Source organism: Dromiciops gliroides, chromosome 1, assembly GCF_019393635.1.
Source record: "Dromiciops gliroides isolate mDroGli1 chromosome 1, mDroGli1.pri, whole genome shotgun sequence".
Classification (NCBI taxonomy): Eukaryota; Metazoa; Chordata; class Mammalia; order Microbiotheria; family Microbiotheriidae; genus Dromiciops; species Dromiciops gliroides.
Window position 1 is genome coordinate 56,879,495 of NC_057861.1, and position 22,380 is coordinate 56,901,874.

General features: G+C 44.4%; 2 protein-coding genes across 7 annotated transcripts in view; one reads left to right on the top strand and one right to left on the bottom strand.

The window, feature by feature from the left end:
- Positions 1-145: 145 nt before the first annotated feature.
- On the top strand, positions 146-14,775 carry POLR2E (RNA polymerase II, I and III subunit E). The gene is made up of 8 exons (XM_043978330.1): positions 146-418; positions 4,894-5,068; positions 6,182-6,297; positions 9,071-9,151; positions 10,340-10,398; positions 10,543-10,621; positions 11,426-11,513; positions 13,827-14,775. The coding sequence occupies exons 1-7, from the start codon at positions 362-364 to the stop codon at positions 11,489-11,491; spliced, it is 633 nt and encodes a 210-aa protein (XP_043834265.1). The 5' UTR covers positions 146-361; the 3' UTR covers positions 11,492-11,513; positions 13,827-14,775.
- A 2,457-nt stretch (positions 14,776-17,232) lies between these two features.
- The window catches only part of ARHGAP45 (Rho GTPase activating protein 45), a 49,247-nt gene continuing 44,099 nt past the window's right edge, over positions 17,233-22,380 (bottom strand). For all 6 annotated transcript variants that reach the window (XM_043979120.1, XM_043979119.1, XM_043979118.1 and 3 more), the window contains one exon: positions 17,233-19,383. In XM_043979120.1, coding sequence (XP_043835055.1) covers positions 18,980-19,383 — 404 coding nt within the window. In that variant the 3' untranslated portion in view covers positions 17,233-18,979. The remainder of the gene's footprint in view (positions 19,384-22,380) is intronic.

The following is a 22,380-nucleotide window of genomic DNA, read 5'->3' on the forward strand; positions in this document are numbered from 1 at the left end:
GCATGCTTGCGCCTAAAGACACGCGAGAACTTCCCGGGGGCGGGACGTTGCCTGAAGCCCCAAACAAAACAACTAACCGCCAACCTCCGAAAGCTCAGTTGTCGGCTTGGCTGCCACACTGGCTGCTCTCTTACCGTCAGGCACTCTCTTAGGACACCTCCACCCAGGCACAAAGAGGGCCTGCTGCTGGACCTCGCGCAGACGCATTCGTCTCGCTATTGGCCCTCGCGCAGACGCATTAGTCTTGCTGCTGGGCCTCGCGCCGCTACACTTATTTCCTTCGGGGTCCTAGTTGAGGGGCGCGAGGAACGGGAGAAATCGAGGGCGTTTAGTCGTTTCTGCGGCCCGACGCGAAGGCGACATGGATGACGAGGAGGAGACCTATCGGCTATGGAAGATCCGCAAGACTATCATGCAGGTATGAGAATAGCCTCCCTTGGCCCAGAGAGAACTAGACGAAGGAAGGGGGTGCCTGAGGATAGAGGGTGGGTTAGTTAGAAAACGGGCGCGTGGGGGGTTGTGGGAGGGGAAGGCAGAGAAGGGGCGCGTGGGGGGTTGTGGGAGAGGAAGGCAGAGAAGGGGCGCGGGGTGGGGGTGGAGAAGACAGGGCTGGAGGGGAAGACGGGGAGGGGGGCGGCTCGTGGAGAGTTGGAGGGAGGGAAGAGGAGGCCGGAGGAATTGGGGGGGGGGGAAGGTGAGGAGGGAGAGCAAGAGCAGTTTGTTGAGAAGAGACCTGAGAAGGGGAGGGAAGGGGCAAGGCCCGCACGTAACCTCGTGGAGCAAGGCCCGTGTGCTTTCCGTTTTTGCTTTAGTTTACAGCATGCGCTGTCATTTCATCTTTCAGGAGCCTTCCTGTGCTTCTCCGAATTCTTGGGGTTTGTCATTTCTTACAGCACAGTTTGTTTAGCAGTTCCCCAATCAGTGGGTATCTCTACTCCACTTCCAGTTCTTTGCTACCACAAAATGTGCTGCTAAAGTATTTGGGTGTATGTGATACCTTTCTATCCTGCTTGGGCTAGCAGTGCGGTCTGAATGAATGGATTTAAAAGCATTTATTGAGTGCTTACTTTGTGCAGAGCACGGTGCTTAATGTTGCAAATAGAAAAGACTGCCCCCTGCTTACTAGGAACTCACTGTTCTAGTGGGCAAGAGAACACAGAAAAGATTTCAGCAGCAAGTCATATGGGAAGGTCCCCTAATCCTTAAAGTGCAGTAGTAGAGAGTAGCATAACGTTTTAAATGATGTTTCCACTGCTAAAATCATACCAGTTTCTGATATTGGATCATTTGAGTTGTGCCAAGGACACAGGACACTATTTTCTGGGTCTTCAGGAACTTGAGGGTGACTGCAGCACTCTCAAAAACAATTGGTAGGCTGCATCTCCATAGGAGTTGTTTCCCTGTCTGATTGATGGCTGGGCTGAAAGTAGGACCAGTGAATAGCCTGGAGAAGTACTGCCACTCCCAGGACTTCTTGGGCTTACCCGCTAGTTGGTAGCAGTTGGTTAGCAGTTGGTATTGGTGGTGATAAGGAAGGTGAGTCCTTTCTCCAGAATGATTTCTCCTAGAATCAGGAATCCTAGCTGGAAACAGGGCTGATGGTCTTGGGGATACTTCAAAAGCTCTTGGGTACAGAGCAATAAGATATCTCTGAGGAATGGAGGTGGTGGTAGTCTGACTTGACTGGCACCTGATGCTTTTTGTTTCTCCCTTGCTTAGGCTATGCTGACTTGTCTACCATGTATTGTAGTTGGTGAGTTGTCTTCCTTCAGGCCCAATAAAAATCCCATCTTCTACAGGAAGCTTTTCCCAACTTTTTTTAGTGCCTTCCCTCTAATTATTTCCTCTTGATTCTACCTGTAGTATTTGTTTGCTTGTTGTCTCCCTCATTAGATTGAAGGTCCTGGGCTATAGCCTTTGTTTGAAGGGAGGTGGTGAGAAGTGGTAGAGGTTTGACTCACCTTTCTCCCGTAGGGTGCTTTGCTACATCAGCTAGGCTTGTTTGTGTGCCCCATAGACAGAGGATATGGAGATGTTAATCACTTTTGAGTTATAATTCCAAATTGGGTGGATTAATGTATAGCTCTGGCAACAGTAAATTAAGTTTACCTGTCTTTTTGCATTCCCCTCCAACATTGTTTATTCCCATCTATTGTGAATTTGGGAGGTATGAGGTGAAACTTCAGAATTTTTTAAATTTGCATTTCTCTTGTTTTTTAGAGCATTCTTTCAAATGGTTTAACAGTTTGCAATTTTTCTTTTGAAAACTGTACATGTCTTTTGATCGTTTATCCATTGGGGGATGGTTCTTGGTATTACATGTGTTAGTTCCCTTATTATTTTGGATATCACGCCCCATAAGTAGCAATATAGCAGTTTTTTAGTAGCAACAATAGGAACTAAAACAGATTCCCACAAGTGGGAATGACTTAAGATTGTGATACATGAAATGTCATAAGTATTACTGTGCTGTGAAGAACAACAAACATAAAGAATTCAGAGCAGCATGGGAACATTTATGAAGTGAGACCAAGAAAAATAAACAGAACTAGGAAAACCATATATACAATGATTAGAACAGTATAAGTGGTATGGACTAAGGCAGAACAAGGGCTGTGCAATTATATTGACCAGACTTGGCCTGGAAGAAAAAGTGAGAAAACATACTTGCAGACTATGGATCTAGAACATTACCTAGGTATTTTTTAAAAATCTATTTTATTTCCAAATTCTCCTTTCTCTCACACATTGAGAAATAAATAAAAACAAAACTCATTACAAAGATGTGTAGTCATCTACAAAAATATTTATAGCAACTCTCTTTGTGATGGCAAAGAATTGGAAATTGAGGGAATGCCCTTCAATTGGGGAATGGCTGAATATATATATGATTATGGTATATGAATTCATATGGTATATGAATGTAACGGAATACTATTATGCTGTAAGAAATGATGAGCAGGCAGATTTCAGAAAAACCTGGAGAGACTTAAGTGGACTGATGGGCTAAGTGAAGTGAGCAGAACCAGGAGAACATTGTACACAGTAACAGAAAAGTTGTGTGATGATCAGCTGTGATAGACTTAGCTCTTCTCAGGAATACAATGATCCAAGACAATTCCAAGGGACTCATGATACAAAATGCTCTCCACATGCAGAAAAAAGAACTTGCTGATTGAACCATATTGGTTTTACTTTTTTTTGGTTTTGTTTTTGAGGTTTTTCCCTTTTGTTCTGATTCTTCTTTCACAGCATGACTAATACAGAAATATGTTTAATGTGAATGTACGTATATAATCTATATCAGTTTGCTTTCTGTCTTAGGGAGGGAGAAGGGAAAGGAGGAAGGGAGAAAATTTTGGAACTCAAAATCTTCTAAAAACAAATGTTGAAAACTATCTCTACATGTAACTGAAAAATAATAAAATACTTTTATGATTAAAAAAAACCCCAAAGATTTGTAGTCATGCAAAAACATTTCCCACATTAGGCATGTACAAGAAAGAAAAGAAAATGTTTCACTTTGCGCTGAGTTCATCACCTGAAGGTGGACAGCATGAGTCTTTTGGAATTATGATGGGTCCTTGTGTTGATCAGAGTTCCTAAATCTTTCAGAGTTAATTATCTTTACGTTGTTGTTGTCCTACAAATTATTCTGCTTCACTTCAAATCAGTTTAATATGTTTTCCCAGTTTTTTCTGAAACCATCCCCTTCATCATTTCTTTTAGCATGATAGTATCCCATCATATTCATTTATTGTAACTTGTTCGACCATTTTCCAGTTGATGGGCATCTGCTCAGTTTCCAATTCTTTGCTACCACAAAGAGAACAGCTATGTTTTTGTACACATCTGCCCTTTTCTTCTTTGATCTCTTTTTAGGATAGAGACCCATTAGCCATTACACATACCATTGGTATATAAGAGTTATATTTATATAGTTATATTATATTTATATAAGAGTTAGTTTTGCTGAACTGCTTACTGCCCCCTTCCTCTCCCTACTCTATTCTTTGTTGCAAGGAATGGCTATCTTGAATGAAGGAGGGATATAGTAGAACCTGTCTGTGGTCAAATCTTGCCTTGGGTATGTACTAGGTCTTTGTTGCCAAATCACTTAACCCCTCTGAATCTGTTTTGATCTCTTGTAATATGGGAATAATATTAGCACCTACCTGGTTCATTAGTGTTATTGTAAGGATCAGATGAGTAAAAGTGCTTTGCAAACCTTAAAGCACTGTATAGGGGCAGCTAGGTGGCACAATGAATAAAGCACCTGGGCTGTGGATTCAGGAGGACCTGAGTTCAAATCCGACCTCAGACACTTGACACTAGCTGTGTGACCCTGGGCAAGTCACTTAACTCTCATTGCCCTGCAAAAAAAAAAAAAGCACTGTATAAATGTTAACTATTATTTTTCCCATTTTGCCAAACAAAAAAGTAATGAAATTTAAAGGGAGAGAGGTTGTTGAAGTAAGATGAGAACTTGAGTGGAAGAACAAATTTAATTTGCCTTCAGAGCCTGGGTTGTAGAGGTTATACTATGAAAAGATTACAAAGTCAGTATTGTAGTTCTCTATATAGAAACAGACCAGATTTGAGGTAGCAGAAAGCAATGACCTTGGAGAGAGTTGGGACAGGGTAGGCATAATGCTCATTGAATGTGTCCCAGCCAAGCAAAGTTTTCCAGGATAAAGAGGTGATATGTATAGCAAGAAGGATTTAGGTTAGATATATGAGAAATTCTAGATAGTTGGTGAGATTGTTGAATGGTAGGCCATGAGGGAGATCTGTATGGTCATAGACAAAAAAGGTAGGTTTCTCTCCCTTGCACTAGATGGACAGAATGTTCTTTTGGAGTTCCTTCTGACTGATTATCTGTCTCTTTCACAGTTATGTCATGATCGGGGCTACTTGGTGACCCAGGATGAATTAGATCAGACTTTGGAAGAGTTCAAAGCCCAGTTCGGAGATAAGCCCAGTGAAGGACGGCCTCGCCGCACTGATCTTACGGTATTGGTGGCCCACAATGATGACCCCACGGACCAGATGTTTGTCTTCTTCCCAGGTAAAGAAGAGACTAATGAGTGAAAACCCCTTGTCTTGCAAAATTAATTAAATTTATTGCCTTGCTCAAAATTTGGGGGTATGGAGCAACACGTGGCTTTGGAATGTGGGTTACCAGCAAGTTTAGTTTCTGCATCTCTAAAAATGGGACTGATACAATACTTATACTTTCTACCCAGTGTAGTTGTTTTGAAGAAAGCTTTTTGTAAAATGTTGATGTATTATGGAAGTGTGAGTTGGGATTGGCTGTGTTGTGCCCTTGTGACCCCACCTAGCAGGTCTGTCAGATAAGATCGCTTTGACAAAGCTAACATTTGATCTAGTGCTGCAGCTTCAAGGTGAACTCCCAGCTCTCCTAGACACTGGAATTGCTTTTTGGGGTTCAGATCTTGCTGTTTATCTACATTCCCCTGCCCTACTAGAGCTATGTCTGTGTCATGTGCCTGTAAATTTCTGTGCAAACTGGAAATCCCATCTGGCAATACTTATTATCCCCTTAGGAAGCCATTTCTGTCTCTGCCTCAAATCTGTCATCCCAGGGCTCCCTCTTGTTTTTCCCAGGAGGGAACAAGTTCAGCTCCATCATTTCACACAGGCAACTCAAACTGTGGAAGCAGCTTGCCAAAGCCGCGCCATGGAGAGAGCAGGGTAGACTTGCTACCAGCTTCCTGACTTCATATCCCATGTTCTCTCCTGTACACAATGCTGCCCGTCGCTTCTGGGAGGGAAATGGAAGTGCCAAAGGCAGCTCTGATACTTTGTTAGCTTTGTTACCATTGCCAGAAAGATCCCATAGATGCTTAATGGCAATGCCAATGGAACTTGGGCTTTAGCTGATCCTACCAGGTTTGGAAAGATGTAAGTACAGATCCAGCATCAGTTCAGTGAGGCTCATCACAGGAAGTTTGACCACTGGCTTTGGCAGTTAAGGAAACCGTCCACTAAGACGTTTGGGTGGCAAGCTGCATCGTTATGGGAGGGAAGCCCTACACTGAAAAATAGTATGATGTCAGAGAAGAGTTCTGTTTGCATAGAGACAATTAGAAAGGGTGAGGGTCTTCCAGGTGAGAGTGACAATTGTAGCTGAAGATGGTCTTGTGTTTTGTCTTCCCAGAGGAGCCCAAGGTTGGTATAAAGACCATCAAGATGTACTGCCAGCGGATGCAGGAGGAGAACATCACCAGGGCCCTCATTGTGGTGCAGCAGGGCATGACGCCCTCTGCTAAGCAGGTACAGAACCCTCAGGGCCAGAGGAGAGAGAGACTCTGGTCTCCCCTCACCCCACCTCTGGAGGCTCTTCCTTATAAGTCTCACCTCCCTTGAGTGTGTTAGTCTGCAGTGCTTAGGTGGGAAAGGGATGCTCACATTGTCAGAGTGAGCTTCAGAAACTGTCCTATTACCCAGAGCTGGGGCCTCCAAACAAAGAAGTGACTGAATTGTCCAGAACGTTTTTAACCACTTCCTGTTTGGTTCAAGCATGAGCATGCTTAAGCTTGTTTTCCCCTCTTGCTGCTAGAGCATTTTATCAAACCCCAGTAGAAATCTGGCTATGATTGGGGAGTAAAATGGGCTAGTAATCTTCTGTCCTCCTGAGCCCCTGGAGTCTTCATCTGTTGGGCAGCTGAAAAGAGCTGGGGCACTGTTGCACTGTGCACCCTTTTTTGATTCTGTAATTAAGTCAATTAATCTATTTAAAGAGTTGAATAGAGTAGAAAAGGTTGGAAAGGCTTTCCATTTAACCTCCCCTCCCCATTACTACTAACTGATGATTGTCCCCTACTTCAGGCTTGTTTGAGGACCAGTTGAAATAATAGATGTGGAAGTAAGCACACAGACAGATTGAAATGAGGACAGGGAGTTCTAAACAGTATTGCCCTTTGGTGCTGTTTCTCACCGTTTGGCAGGATCACATATTTGTAGACTGCAGTGGTCTCTGGGCTCTCTTGAGCCCTCTCTGGCAATTGCTTTACACTGGATCCTTGGCTTGGAGCTGCAAGGGACACCAGAGGCCATGCAGCACAACCCCCTCATTGGCAGAAGGGAAAAGAGGCCCAGAGAGGGGACTGGACTTGTTTGAGATCATGTGGGCAGTGGTGGCAAAGGCAGGACTTGAACCCAGGTCCTCTGGCTCTTAGACTAGTGATCTTTCTGCTGTGCCACACTGCCTCTCCAAGTTTAATAAGAACTCAGATTCTCTTGGAAGTAGAAATAATCACAATCATGGTGTGGCTCTTTGTCCCTTCACTACTTTTCAGTATCAGTAACTTGTTTGAATAACTACAATCGGTACTATTTTTTCGAGTTTGGTATTGCTTTTGATTTGTGGTCTAATTAGCTTAGAATTAGTTGGCTTGGGCTTTGTGGAGGGGAAGGGTAAGATATGGAGAAAAGGAAAGGGATGTGTTGGTATCTGGTGGAAGGAAACTTGAGTAGCCCCAGGAGTGTGAGGAACCTGAGAAGATCAGTCGGAATGCAGACACTCGGCTTAGAAACCCATCCTTTTCTGTCAGGATAGTTTCATTTTCCTAATGTCTTGGCCCACCTTCCAACTTTCTCTTGAAGAAAATATTCATGAGGATAGATGTAAAGATTCTGAGTAGTCTACCACCCTTGGGCCTCTTTAATTTCTTAAACCTGAACTGTATTGTCATTTTGTTCCCATGTTCCCACATCTGTATCCAAGTCACCAAGTACCAGTGCCTCTCTGTAACCTTGGAAAAAGTCATTTAATTTCTTTGGGCCTCAGTTTCCTTCTCTGTAAAAATGAAGGCCTTAGACTAGATGATCTGAGGAGCTGGTTTGAAGAATCTTGAGTTCTCTGTAGGGTCTTCTGCAACAAATGTAGTTCCTAAGATGCATTTACCTTCACATTTTGCTTTGTTTTGTTAAGATGCCCATTATTTATGCAGTCAATGGTTAACTAAGGGAGTAAGCATGTATATAATACCTACTGTGTGCCAGGTACTGCATAAATACTATTACAAATATTATCAGATTCCATCCCTCACAAGCATCCTGAGAGGTAGGTGCTATTTATCCTCATTTTGCAGTCAAGAAAACTGAGGCAGACAGGCTAAGTGGCTTACCCAGGGTCATAGAACTAGTGCAAGATCCGATTCGAACTCAGGTCTTCCTGATGTCAGGCCCAGAGCTCTGTATACCAGCTGCCCTGTAAATAGTTTGTATTTTGTATTTGGTTGTTTGTATTTATTGAGCATTATGGGGCATATCATTTAGAAAAATTGTACAAATGGAAATGATCATTAGCAGAAAAGCTTTGAGAGCCTTGGCTTTAGCTGTAGCTAATCTGTGAGGAAACTTGTTTTTTGGAGCTCTGGGTAGGATTAGGAGGGCTTTATTGCTGCTTGCTGATAAAGGATTAAGGCATTTCAGAGTTCAAAGATTCCTATAATCCGACCCCCTTGGTTAAAAAACCAAAAACATGGGGCAGCTAGGTGGCGCAGTGGATAGAGCACCGGCCCTGGATTCCGGAGGACCTGAGTTAAATCTGGCCTCAGACACTTAACACTTACTTGCAGTGTGGCCCTGGGCAAGTCACTTAGCCCCAATTGCCTCACCAAAAAAAAAAATTTACTATTTTTTTCTTTTCTTTCTTTCCCTGAAAATGTCCTCCTGTCATTTTTGTGCTGTGGCAGTAATAACATTCCATTCTATTCATAAACCATCATTTGTTCAGCCTATTCCCAATTGACGGCCACTCTTCTAGTTGCCAATTCTCTGCCATAAGAGTTCTCATAAATATTTTTGTACATGTGGGTTCTTCCTCTTTTATTCTTTTGAGTGGTAGACCTGCTGATGGTATTGCTGGGTCCCCCTCATTTTACAAAAAAGGAAACTCAGGTTCTGCAAAGGTCTAGTGGAATTAATGAGAGAGCCAAGCCTAAAATCCAGGTCTGTGAAATTCCACCTAAGTCCTCCATAAAGAATCTGTATGAAGAGTATTGGACTTTCTGTCAGTGTTGGTTTTTTTTTTTTTCTTCAGTCCCTGGTTGACATGGCTCCCAAGTATATTCTAGAACAATTTCTACAGCAGGAGCTGCTCATCAATATCACTGAACATGAGGTAAGTCACTTCTTAGCACAGTAAAATCCTTCTGACCTCATGAGGAAAAAAAAGAATAATGAAGTACAGGGCTCTGTATCAAAAGCAGTATGTGCTTTATAACTGTTATCAGATTGCTGCTGTCTTTGGGGGTGGAGGGGAGGGGGGAGAGACAGGGAGAGGAAAGGTTTGAACTAAAAATCTTATCAAAAATGGATGTTGAAAACTATCTTTACATGTAACTGGAAAAAATAAAATACTAAGAACTATATGCTCAGCCATCTGCGCAAGAAGATGAAAGATGGGGATCTGCTCCCAAAGAGACGACCATCAGAGACATCTGCTGGAAGGCACCTTAGAGGTGATCCAGTTCCAAGGGGTTTGTGCAGGCCCAGGCCCTCAGCCCATGCCTAGGGTGGGAATCCTCCCAGGCTCCACCCAACTGCTCCTCTAGTTGGAGAAAGGAGACAAGCACAACCAGCAATTAGAAGCCAGTATGAAGGTGCTGGTCTCACTCGTGGACTCCTGAGGTTCAGGACCAAGAAAGAGCTTGGTGGTCAAAGCACTAAGGAAAATCCTTCATCCTTGGAGGATTGGCAGGATATGGAAAAGGGAAGCAGTAAAATCTAGTAGGGGATGCTGGAGCAGCTGCAGGTGATCACCCACAGGGAGGGGAGGCTGTGGCCAGCCCTGGGAGCTGCAAGGAGGGTCTGGATTAGGTAGGGCCTTTTGTCACTAAGTGCTTACTAGGTGCTAAGTGCCAGGAATATAAATCCAAAAGTGGAAGGTCGTCTCTGCTCTCAGGAGCTGCATTCTAAGATGGGAGGGGCACAGTTAGCAGTGTTGGCCATGAGCAGGATATTCTGATTTAGAAAATGACCAGCATGCTCTTTTCAGAAGCAATGACTGGATTAATTTGATTTGCTTCCAGACCTGGAAAGCAAAGGGCTAGTGATTATAGGCTGTTTTTGCTGCTCAGGAGCAGGCAAGAGCAGGTATTGTTTTCTCCTTTCTGTCTTATCCACAAGTGCTGGAGCATTAGTAGGCACTTAACATGCTTTTTCATTGATTGGGAGATGAGTCTCCAGGCATGTAATGGATAAAATATTCAGGAAAGACAGTATGGAGAGTGCAACTGATCTCTTTCCAAGAAGATTCCTAGTCTGGAAACTCAACTTCATAATTGGTTAATTTTTGTTTTCCTTACAGCTGGTTCCAGAGCATGTTGTCATGACAAAAGAGGAAGTCACTGAGCTGTTGGCTCGATAGTATCCTTCATGTTCCAAGCATCAAGCACTTGAGGGTGGGTGAGAAGGATGAGGAAGTACCTGGTATCTTGGGGGGGTGTTGCCATAGTCCTGGGCTCTTTACCAGGGCCAGAGGGTCAGTTTTTCCTTCACTCTGTTCATCAGTAAGCTTCGAGAAAACCAGCTGCCCAGAATCCAGGCCGGAGATCCCGTAGCGCGTTATTTTGGAATAAAGCGAGGGCAGGTAAGGAAGCTGAGCTGGTCAAGGGCATGTTGATGGCACTGCCATCCTTCAGAATAGCACAGCTTGGCAACCTCAGAGACATTGTCATTTTCCCCTCTTGGCTTACATAGACAGCATCTTTTCACCATGCATGTGGTCAGCCCTTAGTTCTAGTTTAGACCCAAATCTTCTTGCCTGACTTGTTGAAGAAGCCTCCTGATTGGTTTTCCTCCCTCAAATGTCTCTCCTCTCAGCTCTCAGATAGATTTGTGACTTGATCAGACACTCCTTCCAATGATGCAAACCCACAGAGCTGCAAAATAGATATTCTTACAGAGCACGGGTCTGACCTTGTCACACCCCTGCTCAAGAAGTATCAGTGATTTCCTGTTGTCTCTGGAATAAAAGACAAACTTTTTTTTGCTCTTTCCAGATTATCTTCCAAGACTGCTTTCCTGCTCCTCCCTTTATTAGTGAGGGAAAATCTTGGAATATATTGTGTATTAGAAAAATTCCTAAAATTGTAGATTTGAGCTGGAAGGCTAGAAGCCTTCTCCCTTTATAGGTCAGGGTCACTTGGGTGGAGTTAAGTGGCAAAGCCAGGATTTGAACCCAGGACCTCCAAATCCTGTGCTATTCCCACTCTATCACAGTGCTGCCTTGATGATGGGAGGGGATGGGGGTCATTTGCTACGTGGAAAGGATGGGATCAAAGTTCATGGAAACTATGACCTTTGAATTCAGGGCTGAACATGTTTATGTTTTATATTTCTTTTTTCTTTATGTCCAACAAGTAAAGATGGGCTTTTCCTTTTGGATTTGTAGGTGGTGAAGATCATAAGACCCAGTGAGACAGCAGGCAGATATATCACGTACCGGCTAGTGCAATAAGTTGCTGCTGACTCCATAAGAAGTAAGTTGGGGCTGTTTTCTCAGCCCCTCTGGCTGTGCTGCCTTAATTCAGCACCAGACTATTCTGGGATTTTCATTGAAAAGATTTTTAGTTTCTTTGTAACATTCTGATGCTTCCTGGCCGGGGCTGGCTAGTATCTAGAATATCAAATCAGCTTTATTTGGAGCCGTCTGCTATATAGCGAGCTCTGTGAGGGGGAGCAGAAGAAATAGAAGACACCAGACTCGTGGCATTCCAGATAAAACATCCTCCCATTGCAGGAGGATTACAGGCAGGCCTGACAGTCTAGTCTAGGGCCTATTTCTCCTTTTTTTCATAAGTCTCTCAGGATAGCTCTTTTGCTCAGTTGTAGTTAAACCATGTACAGAGCAGGGGGAGACTGTCTTTCACCTGATCTGGGTGCCCAGCCCCAAGGGCAGATCAAGCCTGACAATCTACTTGGGCTCCCTGGGTATCATCTCTTCCTCAGAAAACCCTATGGTTGTCTGTGGGGCTATGGTACTTTTTGTGCTCTCCTCAGGCCCAAGCATCACTTTTCCCTTCCATGCTTAGTCTCAGGGACAGGCCTGGGGACCAAGGGCTTGAGGGGGGTGTAAATACAAAGCTATGAGGCTTCCACCCACATGGCTCTGTTCTGTTGAGGTCTGAGGTCACTCCTTTCTGCCAAGCCTACAAAGCATTTCCTCTGAGGACCCTGGAGAAGGGGAATCTGGACTCGATAATGGCTAGGTCTTCAGTTGACCTTGAAGTTTGCTGGCAGCATCATCAAAAGAGCTCCAGGGTGCCTTGTGAGGCTGCAACAAGAAAGGAAGGGGGGGGGGGTCTTTGAGGGGCCTAGTCCCTGCACTTGCCCCCTGCTCAGACCTTGCCTTCCCCGGCTGTTTTCCCTCCTATTTCCCCTCCACCACTGAAGCAGGACTGTGCCTTTGCTTAGCCCACTGCCAAAGAGTTGAAGGTCAGTGCTAAACTAGCAGCAAATCTGAGGGGCTGTCGTGTCTTTGACATATGTGCTTTCTCCATTGGTACCTATCACAGGAGCACTAGATGAGGGAATAAACTTAGCCGGGTTCGGACCTTAGCTCTGCTACTTCCTGGCATGACTCTAGGTCACCTAATGTCCTGTGCCTGCTGTGCTCCTGCTGTTCTGTGCCCTTCCTCTCCCCTCTCCAGCTCTTCCTTGAGCTCTCCCTGTGTTGCCCCCTCTAGTCCCCTCCACCCCACACACTTTAGTAGTGTAGTTCAGAAGGTGCTGTGGCCAACAAGAGATAGCAGCTATTGGTCATCACCATGCCCAGACCCAAAGCTTTTCCAGCATTAAAGAACCCAGGCTTGTTTCCATAAGGAATTGTAGAAAGATTTTGCTGGAGGCAAAGTGCAAATCTCACTAATTGAGTTTTGCCTGATGGGTTGCTGGGAAACAAATCCCTCTTAAGCCCAATCAGAGCCACCAGTGGCCTGTTTTTAAATATCCCAGCTGTAGCATTTTCCCTGGTGTATAGCAGGCAGACAAAAGCACAGTCTCATCTTGGACCTCTATGCTAAAAGGATACTTTAATCCTTAGGGTAGGGCGAGAACTGTACAGCCATTCAGGATTTCATTTCTCTGTTAGTCATGTGACCCTTCTTGTTGGTCCGGTCTTCTATAATCCGGTCTCCACACAGCTGCCAAAGTACTTTCCTTAAAGCACAGGTCTGACCATCTCAATCCCATTCTATTAACTCCAGTGGCCTCTGGGATCAAATAAACTGGGTTCAAGCCCTTCAGTTCACAGCCTGGGCCTTATGATACATTACTTCCCTTCCTCCACTTGGTCCACTTGTTTTCACAAACAAAGCTCCATCTCCCCATGCCTGGAATGCTCTCCTACCTCACTTCTGCCTCTTCCAATCCTGAGCTTCCTTCAAGACTTACCTAAAATATTGTCTTCTACATGAAGTCTCTGCTGATTTCCTCAGCTGCCAGGGCCACCCTGTAAGATTACCTTATCTTGGGCCAGCTAGGTGGTGCAGTGGATAAAGCACTGGCCCTGGATTCAGGAGGACCTGAGTTTAAATTTGGCCTCAGACACTTGACACTTACTAGCTATGTGACCCTGGGCAAGTCACTTAACCCTCATTACCCCCCTCCCCCCAAATTACCTTGTCTTAGTTTTGTATACATTTATATATGTATATATTCTATTCCATCTGGAATGTCAGCTTGAGACATCTGTGGCTTTCTCCATATCTACTACTTGGCACACTGCCTAGCACAAGGTAGGCATATGCTAAATGCTTATTGATTGATCCATCCCATTCTTCCATGTTGCCCAGCATCCCTGGAGATATGCTAGCCTCTGACTCCTGTCTCAGCATGCAAGGCAGATTCACCTGGGAAGAGGACTGACTTCTACACCACTTACTTGCCTGCTCTCTAACCCAGTGAGGAGAGCATGGGTTTTCCCTCTCACTTACTCAACAGGACTGAAATTGGAGACGAAGAAACGGCATAGGATCTTCTTTGGATGGGAGCGGTGGGGAGCCTAGTGGTTCACAAAATAAAATGTATATCATGGATCTTGTGGCTTGGTCTCTAACCCACCATTTGCCAGAGCTTCCCAGTAATCTAATAGACAGGTCTGATCACTCTTTTCCTATCTACAATCCGTGGTGGTTCTCTATTGTCTCCAAGATGAATAACAACTGACCTTTGACCTTTCACATCATTTCCCTTCATGCACTGACCCTGTGATGTTCCACTTGACCTAGATAAGCAGTTGTGCCATCTTATTCTGCACCATAACACCTTTTCTAGGCTTCACCTCATACCTGGAACCCCTTCCTTGATTTCTGCTCATTGAAATTATTCTCAATTCTTAGCCTGAGAGTGTCAAAAGGATAATGTGACATGGTGGAAACAGGTGCTGGACTTGGAATACAGAAGAGCAGAGTTTGAGCCTTTCATTCTTTGCTAATGGCAGTGCCTACCACAGGGTTTTGTAAGAATGAAATGGGTATCAAGTGCTTTGCAAACCTAAAAGCACTATGTGAACATCAGCTATTTATTTCTCCTGTAAAAATTCTCTCACCCTCATTGTCTAGTATTTTAGATTGATTTTACCTTCCTTAAACTTGTTAACCTTTTGCTTGTTTGTGCATGTCATATCTCCCACGTTAGACTGTAAATACCTGGAGGGTGGGAAGCTTCATTCATCTGTATTCCTAAGTGCCTAGTACAAGTGCATTGTCTATGACAGGTACTTAATAAACAGTTTAATTGAAATGTGTGGTTGGTATTGCTTTTGGGAAACATAAGATCTGATTTCCAAGTTTTAGATAAAGTGAGTGCCAATAACCCAGGAAATTAGGAAGGTGGGGTTTCAGAATAATTTTTTTTTTTTTGGTGAAGCAATTGGGGTTAAGTGACTTGCCCAGGGTCACACAGCTAGTAAGTATTAAGTGTCTGAGGTTGGATTTGAACTCTGGTCGTCCTGACTCCAGGGCTGGTGCTCTATCCACTGTACCACCTAGCTGCCCCCAGGATAAACCTTTTGGGATCAACTGAACTGGTTTTAGATTATGTTAGGCAGGGCCAAGATGGCAGAGGAAGGACATTAAATGCACAATCACCCCAAAAATAGCAATAAAAGAACACTTGGAGCAGAAAAACACACAAAAATACGGGCTGAGAGTTTTCTCCAGCTATAGATAGATTTCAGGGGGCTGTGCTGGGCCACAAATAAAGCCTAACCCCATAATTGGGCTGACACACCAGACCACCCACCTGAGGAATTTGCCCCAGTGCCTCTGAATCGGCTGCAGCACCGGCATCTTCTGGAACTGAGCTTGCGGTTGGGTTGAGTGGTTGCCAGGGGTGGTGGGGTGGGGGGGTAAGTGCAGGGGTACCAGTGGACTGGGGGGAAGGATTCGACTGTCACATCCCAGTGGGCAACCAGGAAGAAATCCTGAGCGGCGAGAGGCCTAGGTGGGGGAGGAGAGCAGGGGAGCAGGGGAGCAGGCTCACCGAGGCTAAAAACCACACCACAGAAAGCTTTGCTGGTTTGTTTAGTAAGTAGGCTTGAGGTTATCTCCAGACCAGAGAACAGGCCAGGTGAGATTAAAACCTGCCCCGCCTCAAACCAAAACACCTGGGACCAAAAAAAAAAAAAAAAGAATTGGGGCAGCTAGGTGGCTCAGTGGATAGAGCACCAGCCCTGGATTCAGGAGGACCTGAGTTCAAATCCAGCCTCAGACACTTACCAGCTGTGTGACCCTGGGCAAGTCACTTAACCCCAATTGCCCTGCCAAAAAAAATTGGAATTCAAAACACCTGGGACCCTCTGAAGCTGGGAACAGGAGCAGAGCCAAGAAGCAGCCCCCACCTCCACCCCCCAGTGGAGAGTTTAAAATCAAATAAAAGAGAGGCCAGGCAAGCTGAGAAGCCAAATCATCCCCCGGGCTACACTGTAGCTCGAACAGTGTCGTGGAAGCAGTGCCACATTTAAGAAGGAGTTAAAAGCCAAGAAATAGTAAGCCAGGATGAGAAAGCAGAAGACGATCGGAAACTTTGGGGGTAAGGTAGACCACAATACAGCCTCAGAAGAAGAAGATAACAGGGTCAAAGCTCCAACATCCAAAGCTTCCAAAAAAACATATGAACTGGTCTCAGGCCATGAAAGCTCTCAAAAGGGACTTTGAAGAGAAAGTAGGAGAAATAGAAAATGCGGAGAAAGGGAGGAAAGAATGGAAAGAGAAATGAGAGCGATGCAGGAGAGTCATGAGAAAAAAGTCAACAGTTTGAAAAGCCAAATGGAAAAGGAGATTAAAAAACTGTCTGATGAAAATAACTGCCTAAGAATTAGGATGGAACAAATGGAAGCTAGTGACGTTAGATTATGCTGGCACAAGTGAGGGTGTGACAGCTACTTCCAAAATGGCATCTTTCTATCCATTCTCGTTTTACAGGAATTGGCATTTGGCCTAGCAAATGGCAAGTGGTGCTGGTGCCTGGGGATGTTGCTGTGTCACCAAGCTTGCTCTTAGGGCCTCTAGAATGAGTCTGGCCCTCTTCCTTTTGTACTTTGGTGAGAAAAATCTTACCAAGGATTCAGGCAGAAAAGCCACTAGTACACTGCTTTGAAATAAGGTAGAGGCAGGTGTAACTGAACTGGCACAGGGAGAAGACCATTGTCACCTTAGATTTCTGGTTGTATGCATGTGTGAAGAATTAACCCTACACATGACTTGAGTTTGTGACAAGAGCTTCGAGAAGCCTTTGGAATCTTTGGCTTGGCTTCAGAGGCCAAAACCAGGACTAAGCCAACTTCCCAGATCCAGATTTAGACTTTGAGGTGTGCCTCCTTGTGGCCCTCCTGATAAGAGATTAAGTTGGTTAGGGAAGTAAGTGTAGAATAGGTCTGCATTGAAGTCAGGTTATAGGTAGCTATTCATAGGCTTAGTACCTTTCAATGATGCTCATTCTGCCCTTATAGGGAGCTTCCTTTCCTCCTGTGCCTCTGACATGAGTTGAAAGAAATGCAAAGAGAAATGCTCTCCTTTTGAGTCCCAAGGATCAGGTTGGTGCTGGCATGAGCCCATGGACATGTGGTCTAGGGACAGCTTCTGAGCCTTGGATTTCTTGTGGAGTTCCTGAGCTGATTCCCCACTACTCCATCTTAAAATCACAGTGAAATTCCCAATTGAGGAGAGGCTGGCGACAAGAATGAGTTATTCTCCCAGAGGAGGAAATGAACTCCAACATTTTATTTTAAGCAAAGGAATTAATATTTGTAATTGAATTTGCATTTCAAAGTCCCCAGCAAGATGAATAAAACATTTATACAAACCATGAGTGTTGTGCTACCAAAGGACCACAGGATTGATTCTCTGTGGCAACTAACATGCCCTGCCCTCAGCTGCTGAGCTGAAACGTGCCTCCCGTTCACACAACAATCTTTCCTCTATTCTAAGCACTTCTGCAAGAAGCATGAAGAAAGCTTTGTATCCTTCAGCCAAGGGGTGAAATCAGACCCTGTATTGCCCAACGTGGCTCAGGTTAAAGACCTTCAGTCTAGAGACTTGGGCTTGAATCTTGGCTGTTAATACAGCGGGTGGGTAGCCACCACCAAGCTTGTAACCTAAGCCTGAGGTAGAGTTGAGAGGAATATTGCACCATCTACCTCAGGGCTGTTGGGAGGAAAGCTTTTTGTAAGCCTTAAAGCAGTGTTTATGTGTGTATACATATGTACGTACATCATGATCATTATTATTTTCAGCATAGATGAGAGCCTAGCTTCAACAACATTGTAAGGATGGTATATAAACTGAGGGATGAGTCAGCTTCAGGGAGTTAAGAGCCCGGTCAGCATTCCAGTGATACCCTACACTGCTGTCACATGGAAGTGCTATAGAGTATCCTACGCAAGACCTCTTTGTGGGCCAGGGGAAGCTGGGTGGGGCACAGATATCAAAACTGGCTTCTGACTCAGGATCCTCCTAAGTGCACTTAACACTGTACTGGTAGAATCCAGACCTGGAATGGGATTTTTCCAGTTTATGAAACCAGTCTCCCTGGGCAGTAACTATGACCAGCCAGATATTCTTCAGGATCTTTGGGGTAGAGATTAAAGGTGAGGTCCGAATTAGAGAAGAAACAAATCTTTGTTTTAATTTTGACATGAGGATGTCATATCCACACCTATGGATTTCAAAATCACCATATAATTTGCGATGTTTAAAAGTCTTGCCCTCCCCACCATCTCCCAAATAGATCAGGAACCTAATTGTGTGTAAGGGCTGTAGCTCAGAAGTCTGGTTCATTTTTTCATTTACCCTAGGCCCACCAGGGGCCTGGTAAGAGGTTGTGAGAGACCAGTCTACATTAAAAGAGAAGGAACCCGCCTTACTCAATGCCTCTTCTAATATGCTCAAGCAACGCGTTTGGGTCTCTGGGGGCACTGAATCCAAGCCAGCTCAGGGGATATATCACATCACTTATATTTTTCCCCTGAATGATCCCTTGCCTCCATACTCAAAAAAAATAAAAAACATTTTTTAAAAAAAGTAACCCACTGGCAAAAATCATCTGTTTTAAAATAGAGTTGTGCCCCTCTGAAACAGCAGGCCAGGTAGCAGTAATCAGGAATCCCAGGATGGAAGTACTTCCAGATCCATAGAGGGAAAAAAGGTGAAAAAATCCATCAGAATTCCCACAGGGAACCAGGGAAAAGGGACAAGGTAGGATGACCTGAGCTGTGGCAGCCGTATCTCTCTCATCTATATTCAGACAAGGTTGCTTTTGTGAAGTTCTGCAGAACATCTGGAGGAGCCTTATCTCCACCAGAACCAGCTGCAGAGCTGGTTATTCATCCCAGGTCTCACCTGGCCAGTCTTCCTCATCCCAATTTTTTTCTTTTATGTCTCATATAGGTCTGTTACTTTCCCCAAATTCTGTTGCAGAGATCAAGTTCTCTGCTGACAGCTTAAGTTCAAACAAACTCTGGCCGCCTTTCCCTGTGAGTGCCCATGGTGATCTTCCCACCACGTAGCCGGACTGCAGGAAGTTGCCAGCCACCTGCCCGTGCCTCCTGGGCAGAGTCGAGCCCTGCCTGGAGGACATTATTGGACTGGTTGCTGTTATAAGAGGACAGCTGCAGGACCAGGACCTCTCTGCTTGGGTCCTGATCTTCATCCCCGTCACTGTGCTCCCCTCTGATTGGGTCCAGGTGCTCCACACTTCCCCTGTGGCTCTGGGACCCTTCCTCAGTGCTAGTCTCACTTTCCTGCTTCATCAAGAGGCTGAGTCGGTGCAGGGCACTGGCACCATCAGACACCTGCAATTCTGAGTTGTCTTCCAGCTCTGAGTCTGAGTCATTGGAACGGTTAATGGATTCTGGGGAAACCAAAGAAACAAACTCACATTTATATGTCTTTTTTACAATTTACAAACTACTTTGTATATATTCAATATACATTTTACTAAAACACCTACTATGTGCATTCCATTACTTCACATGATAGGGCTATGAAGACATCAAAAAAAACTAGTCCCTCTCCTTAAAGAGCTTGCCTTCTCTTAAGAGATACAACATATACACTGATAAGAACATTCCAGAAGAAAAAGAACACTAAAATCACTTCTTTGGACCTCAGTCTCCTCATCTGTAAAATAAGTGGTATGGACTACCTGGCCTGAGGTCCTTTGTAGCTCAAGAAAGGATTCCAACTGGCAGAGACAACTGAGGGAGTTCATACCAAGAGGGGGAGCCAGCATACACGTGCAAGGTGGCAATCAAGGAAGAGTAGGCCAGTTGGGCTCTAAGTTAGATTTTATAAAGGAGAGTAATATGGAATGTCTAAAAAAGGAGGTGGGATCCAGTTTATGAGGGCTTTAAATGCCAAAGAGCCACTGAAGCTTTTTAATAAAGCAAGAGAGAGACATGGTCAGAACCGTGCCTTAGAAACTCTATTACTTTGACCACAGGATGGTAGATGGGTTGGAGAGAGGGGATCTGGAAGCAGGGAGATCAAATAGAAAGCTACTGCAGCCACTTTGGCAAGAATGAAGGCCTGAAGAAGGCAGTAGGGATGTGAGTCAAGGGAAGCAATCATTTGAAATATATAGAGATAGAACTGACAAGAAATAACAAATGACTAGATATGGGGAATGTGGTTGTGAAGCTTATGACCTGAATAATTAGAAAGATGGTGGTGCCTTCCAAAGAAACAGGGATATTTTGGAGGAGGGATTGGTTAAGGGAGTAAGAGAAACGAGTCCCATTTTAGATAGACTGAGTTTGAAAAGCATATGGGATCAAACAAGACATAAAGAGCATTATGAGATGTAAAATGGACAATTTTGATTACATTAAACTGAAAAGGTTTTGTACAAATAAAACAAAAGTAGCCAAGATCAGAAGGAAAGCAGAAAACAAGGGGGAGGGGAATTTAGTCATTTCCTCAGATAAAGGTTTCATATCTCAAATATATAAAGATCTATGTCAAATCTATAAGAATGTGAGTCATTCCCCAATTGATATATTGTCAAAGGATATGAACAGGCAGTTTACTGACAAAGAAATCAAAACAATTTATGGCCATATGAAAAAATGTTCTGAATCATTACAGATTAGAGAAATGCAAATTAAAACAACCTTGAGAGATCATTTTACACCCATCAGATTGGCTAAAATGATAGAAGGGGGAAGTGACATTTTGGAGAGAGATTTGGAATTATGCCCAAGGAATTATTAAATTGCCTATACCCTTTGACCCAGCAATACCACTTTTAGGATGATTAGGGAAGAAGGAAAAGAACCTACACATTTTAAACTATAGCCACTCTCTTTGTGGTGGCAAAGAACCGGAAATCGCAGGGATGTCCATCGATTGAGAGATGGCTGAACAAATTGTGGTGCATGTATAGCAGACTATTACTCTGCTATAAGAAGTAATGAGCTTGGGGGCAGCTAGGTGGTACAGTGGATAAAGCACTGGCCCTGGATTCAGGAGGACCTGAGTTCAAAGCCAGCCTCAGACACTTGACATTTACTAGCTGTGTGGCCCTGGACAAGTCACTTAACCCCCATTGCCCCGCAAAAAAAAAAAAAAAAGTAGTAATGAGCTCAAAGCAGATAGAGCACCGGCCCTGAATTCAGGAGGACCTGAGTTCAAATCCAGCCTCAGACACTTACTAGCTATATGACCCTGGGCAAGTCACTTAACCCTCATGGGGGGGGGGGGGTGGAGAGGGAGAGAGATGAGCTCAATGATTTTAGAAAACCATAGAGAGATTTCCATGAAATAGTGAAGAGTGAAATGAGCAGAACCAAGAGAACATTCTATACAGTAACATCAATATTTGTTCTAAGAACAACTTCAAATACCCACATGTACCACAAAGATTCTATGAAGGAAGAAACTGCTCAAATATAGAAAAAAGAACTGACATATACACATGCACACATATAAGTATATACACACACATACAGATTTGTGTCTAGTGGTCACCATCTTGAAGACTGGGGGTCGGGGGAGAGGAGGGAAGTTGCAGGATAACTGGGTGGTTTATTTTCATGGAATAGTAAATTGTACATAGTGGACGGACAATATCAGGGCAATGCTGTTTTTCTATCCCACTTTGTTATGGAGATGCTTGTTTTATTAAGTTCATGATAAAATTTTAAAAATAATTAAAAAAAAGAAACAGAAAAGCATATGGGAGATAGAGGGAGAAGCGTCCAACAAGCAACTGGTGCTGTGAACCTGGAGTTTAGAAGACTGATGAGAGGGGGCAGCTAGGTAGCGCAGTGGATAAGCACCAGCCCTGGAGTCAGGAGCACCTGAGTTCAAATCTGGCCTCAGACACTTAACACTTACTAGCTGTGTGACCCTGGGCAAGTCACTTAACCCTAATTGCCTCCCCCCCCCCCCAAAAGAAGACTGATGAGGGTTAGCTGTAGAGACCTGGGAGTCATCTGGGTGGAGATACTAACTGAACCCATGACATCTGATGAAATCTCTCAGGGAGACATGGCCCATAACCAAGGATGGGGGTGCAGGGGAGGGGGGACACCTGCAGTGACGGGGCAAAAAATAGATCCTGATTCAGCAAAGGAGCCCAAGAAGGAACAACAGACAGGAATGAGCAGAACCAAGAAAAACCTCCATCCTAGGCCCTCTCCTTCCCCCCTTTTATACTGTTTCACTTGATGGCCAGGTCTAGAGAGCCAGCCCAGACTCTTGACCTCCAGTCCCGCATCATCAAATGCATTCTGAATGTCTTAAACCGGATGTCCCCATAGGCACCTCAAACTAAACACGTCCAAAACAGAACTCATCATTTCTCCCCAAAGCCTGTCCTTGACCAAACTTCCCTGTTACCGTCAGG

Bases quoted from the DNA above. Each gene is read 5' to 3' on its own strand.
- POLR2E (XM_043978330.1), top strand. From the start codon at position 362: ATGGATGACGAGGAGGAGACCTATCGGCTATGGAAGATCCGCAAGACT. The intron at 5,069-6,181 runs GTAAAGAAGAGA...TTGTCTTCCCAG, and splicing joins GATGTTTGTCTTCTTCCCAG to AGGAGCCCAAGGTTGGTATA. The intron at 10,399-10,542 runs GTATCCTTCATG...TCTGTTCATCAG, and splicing joins ACTGAGCTGTTGGCTCGATA to TAAGCTTCGAGAAAACCAGC.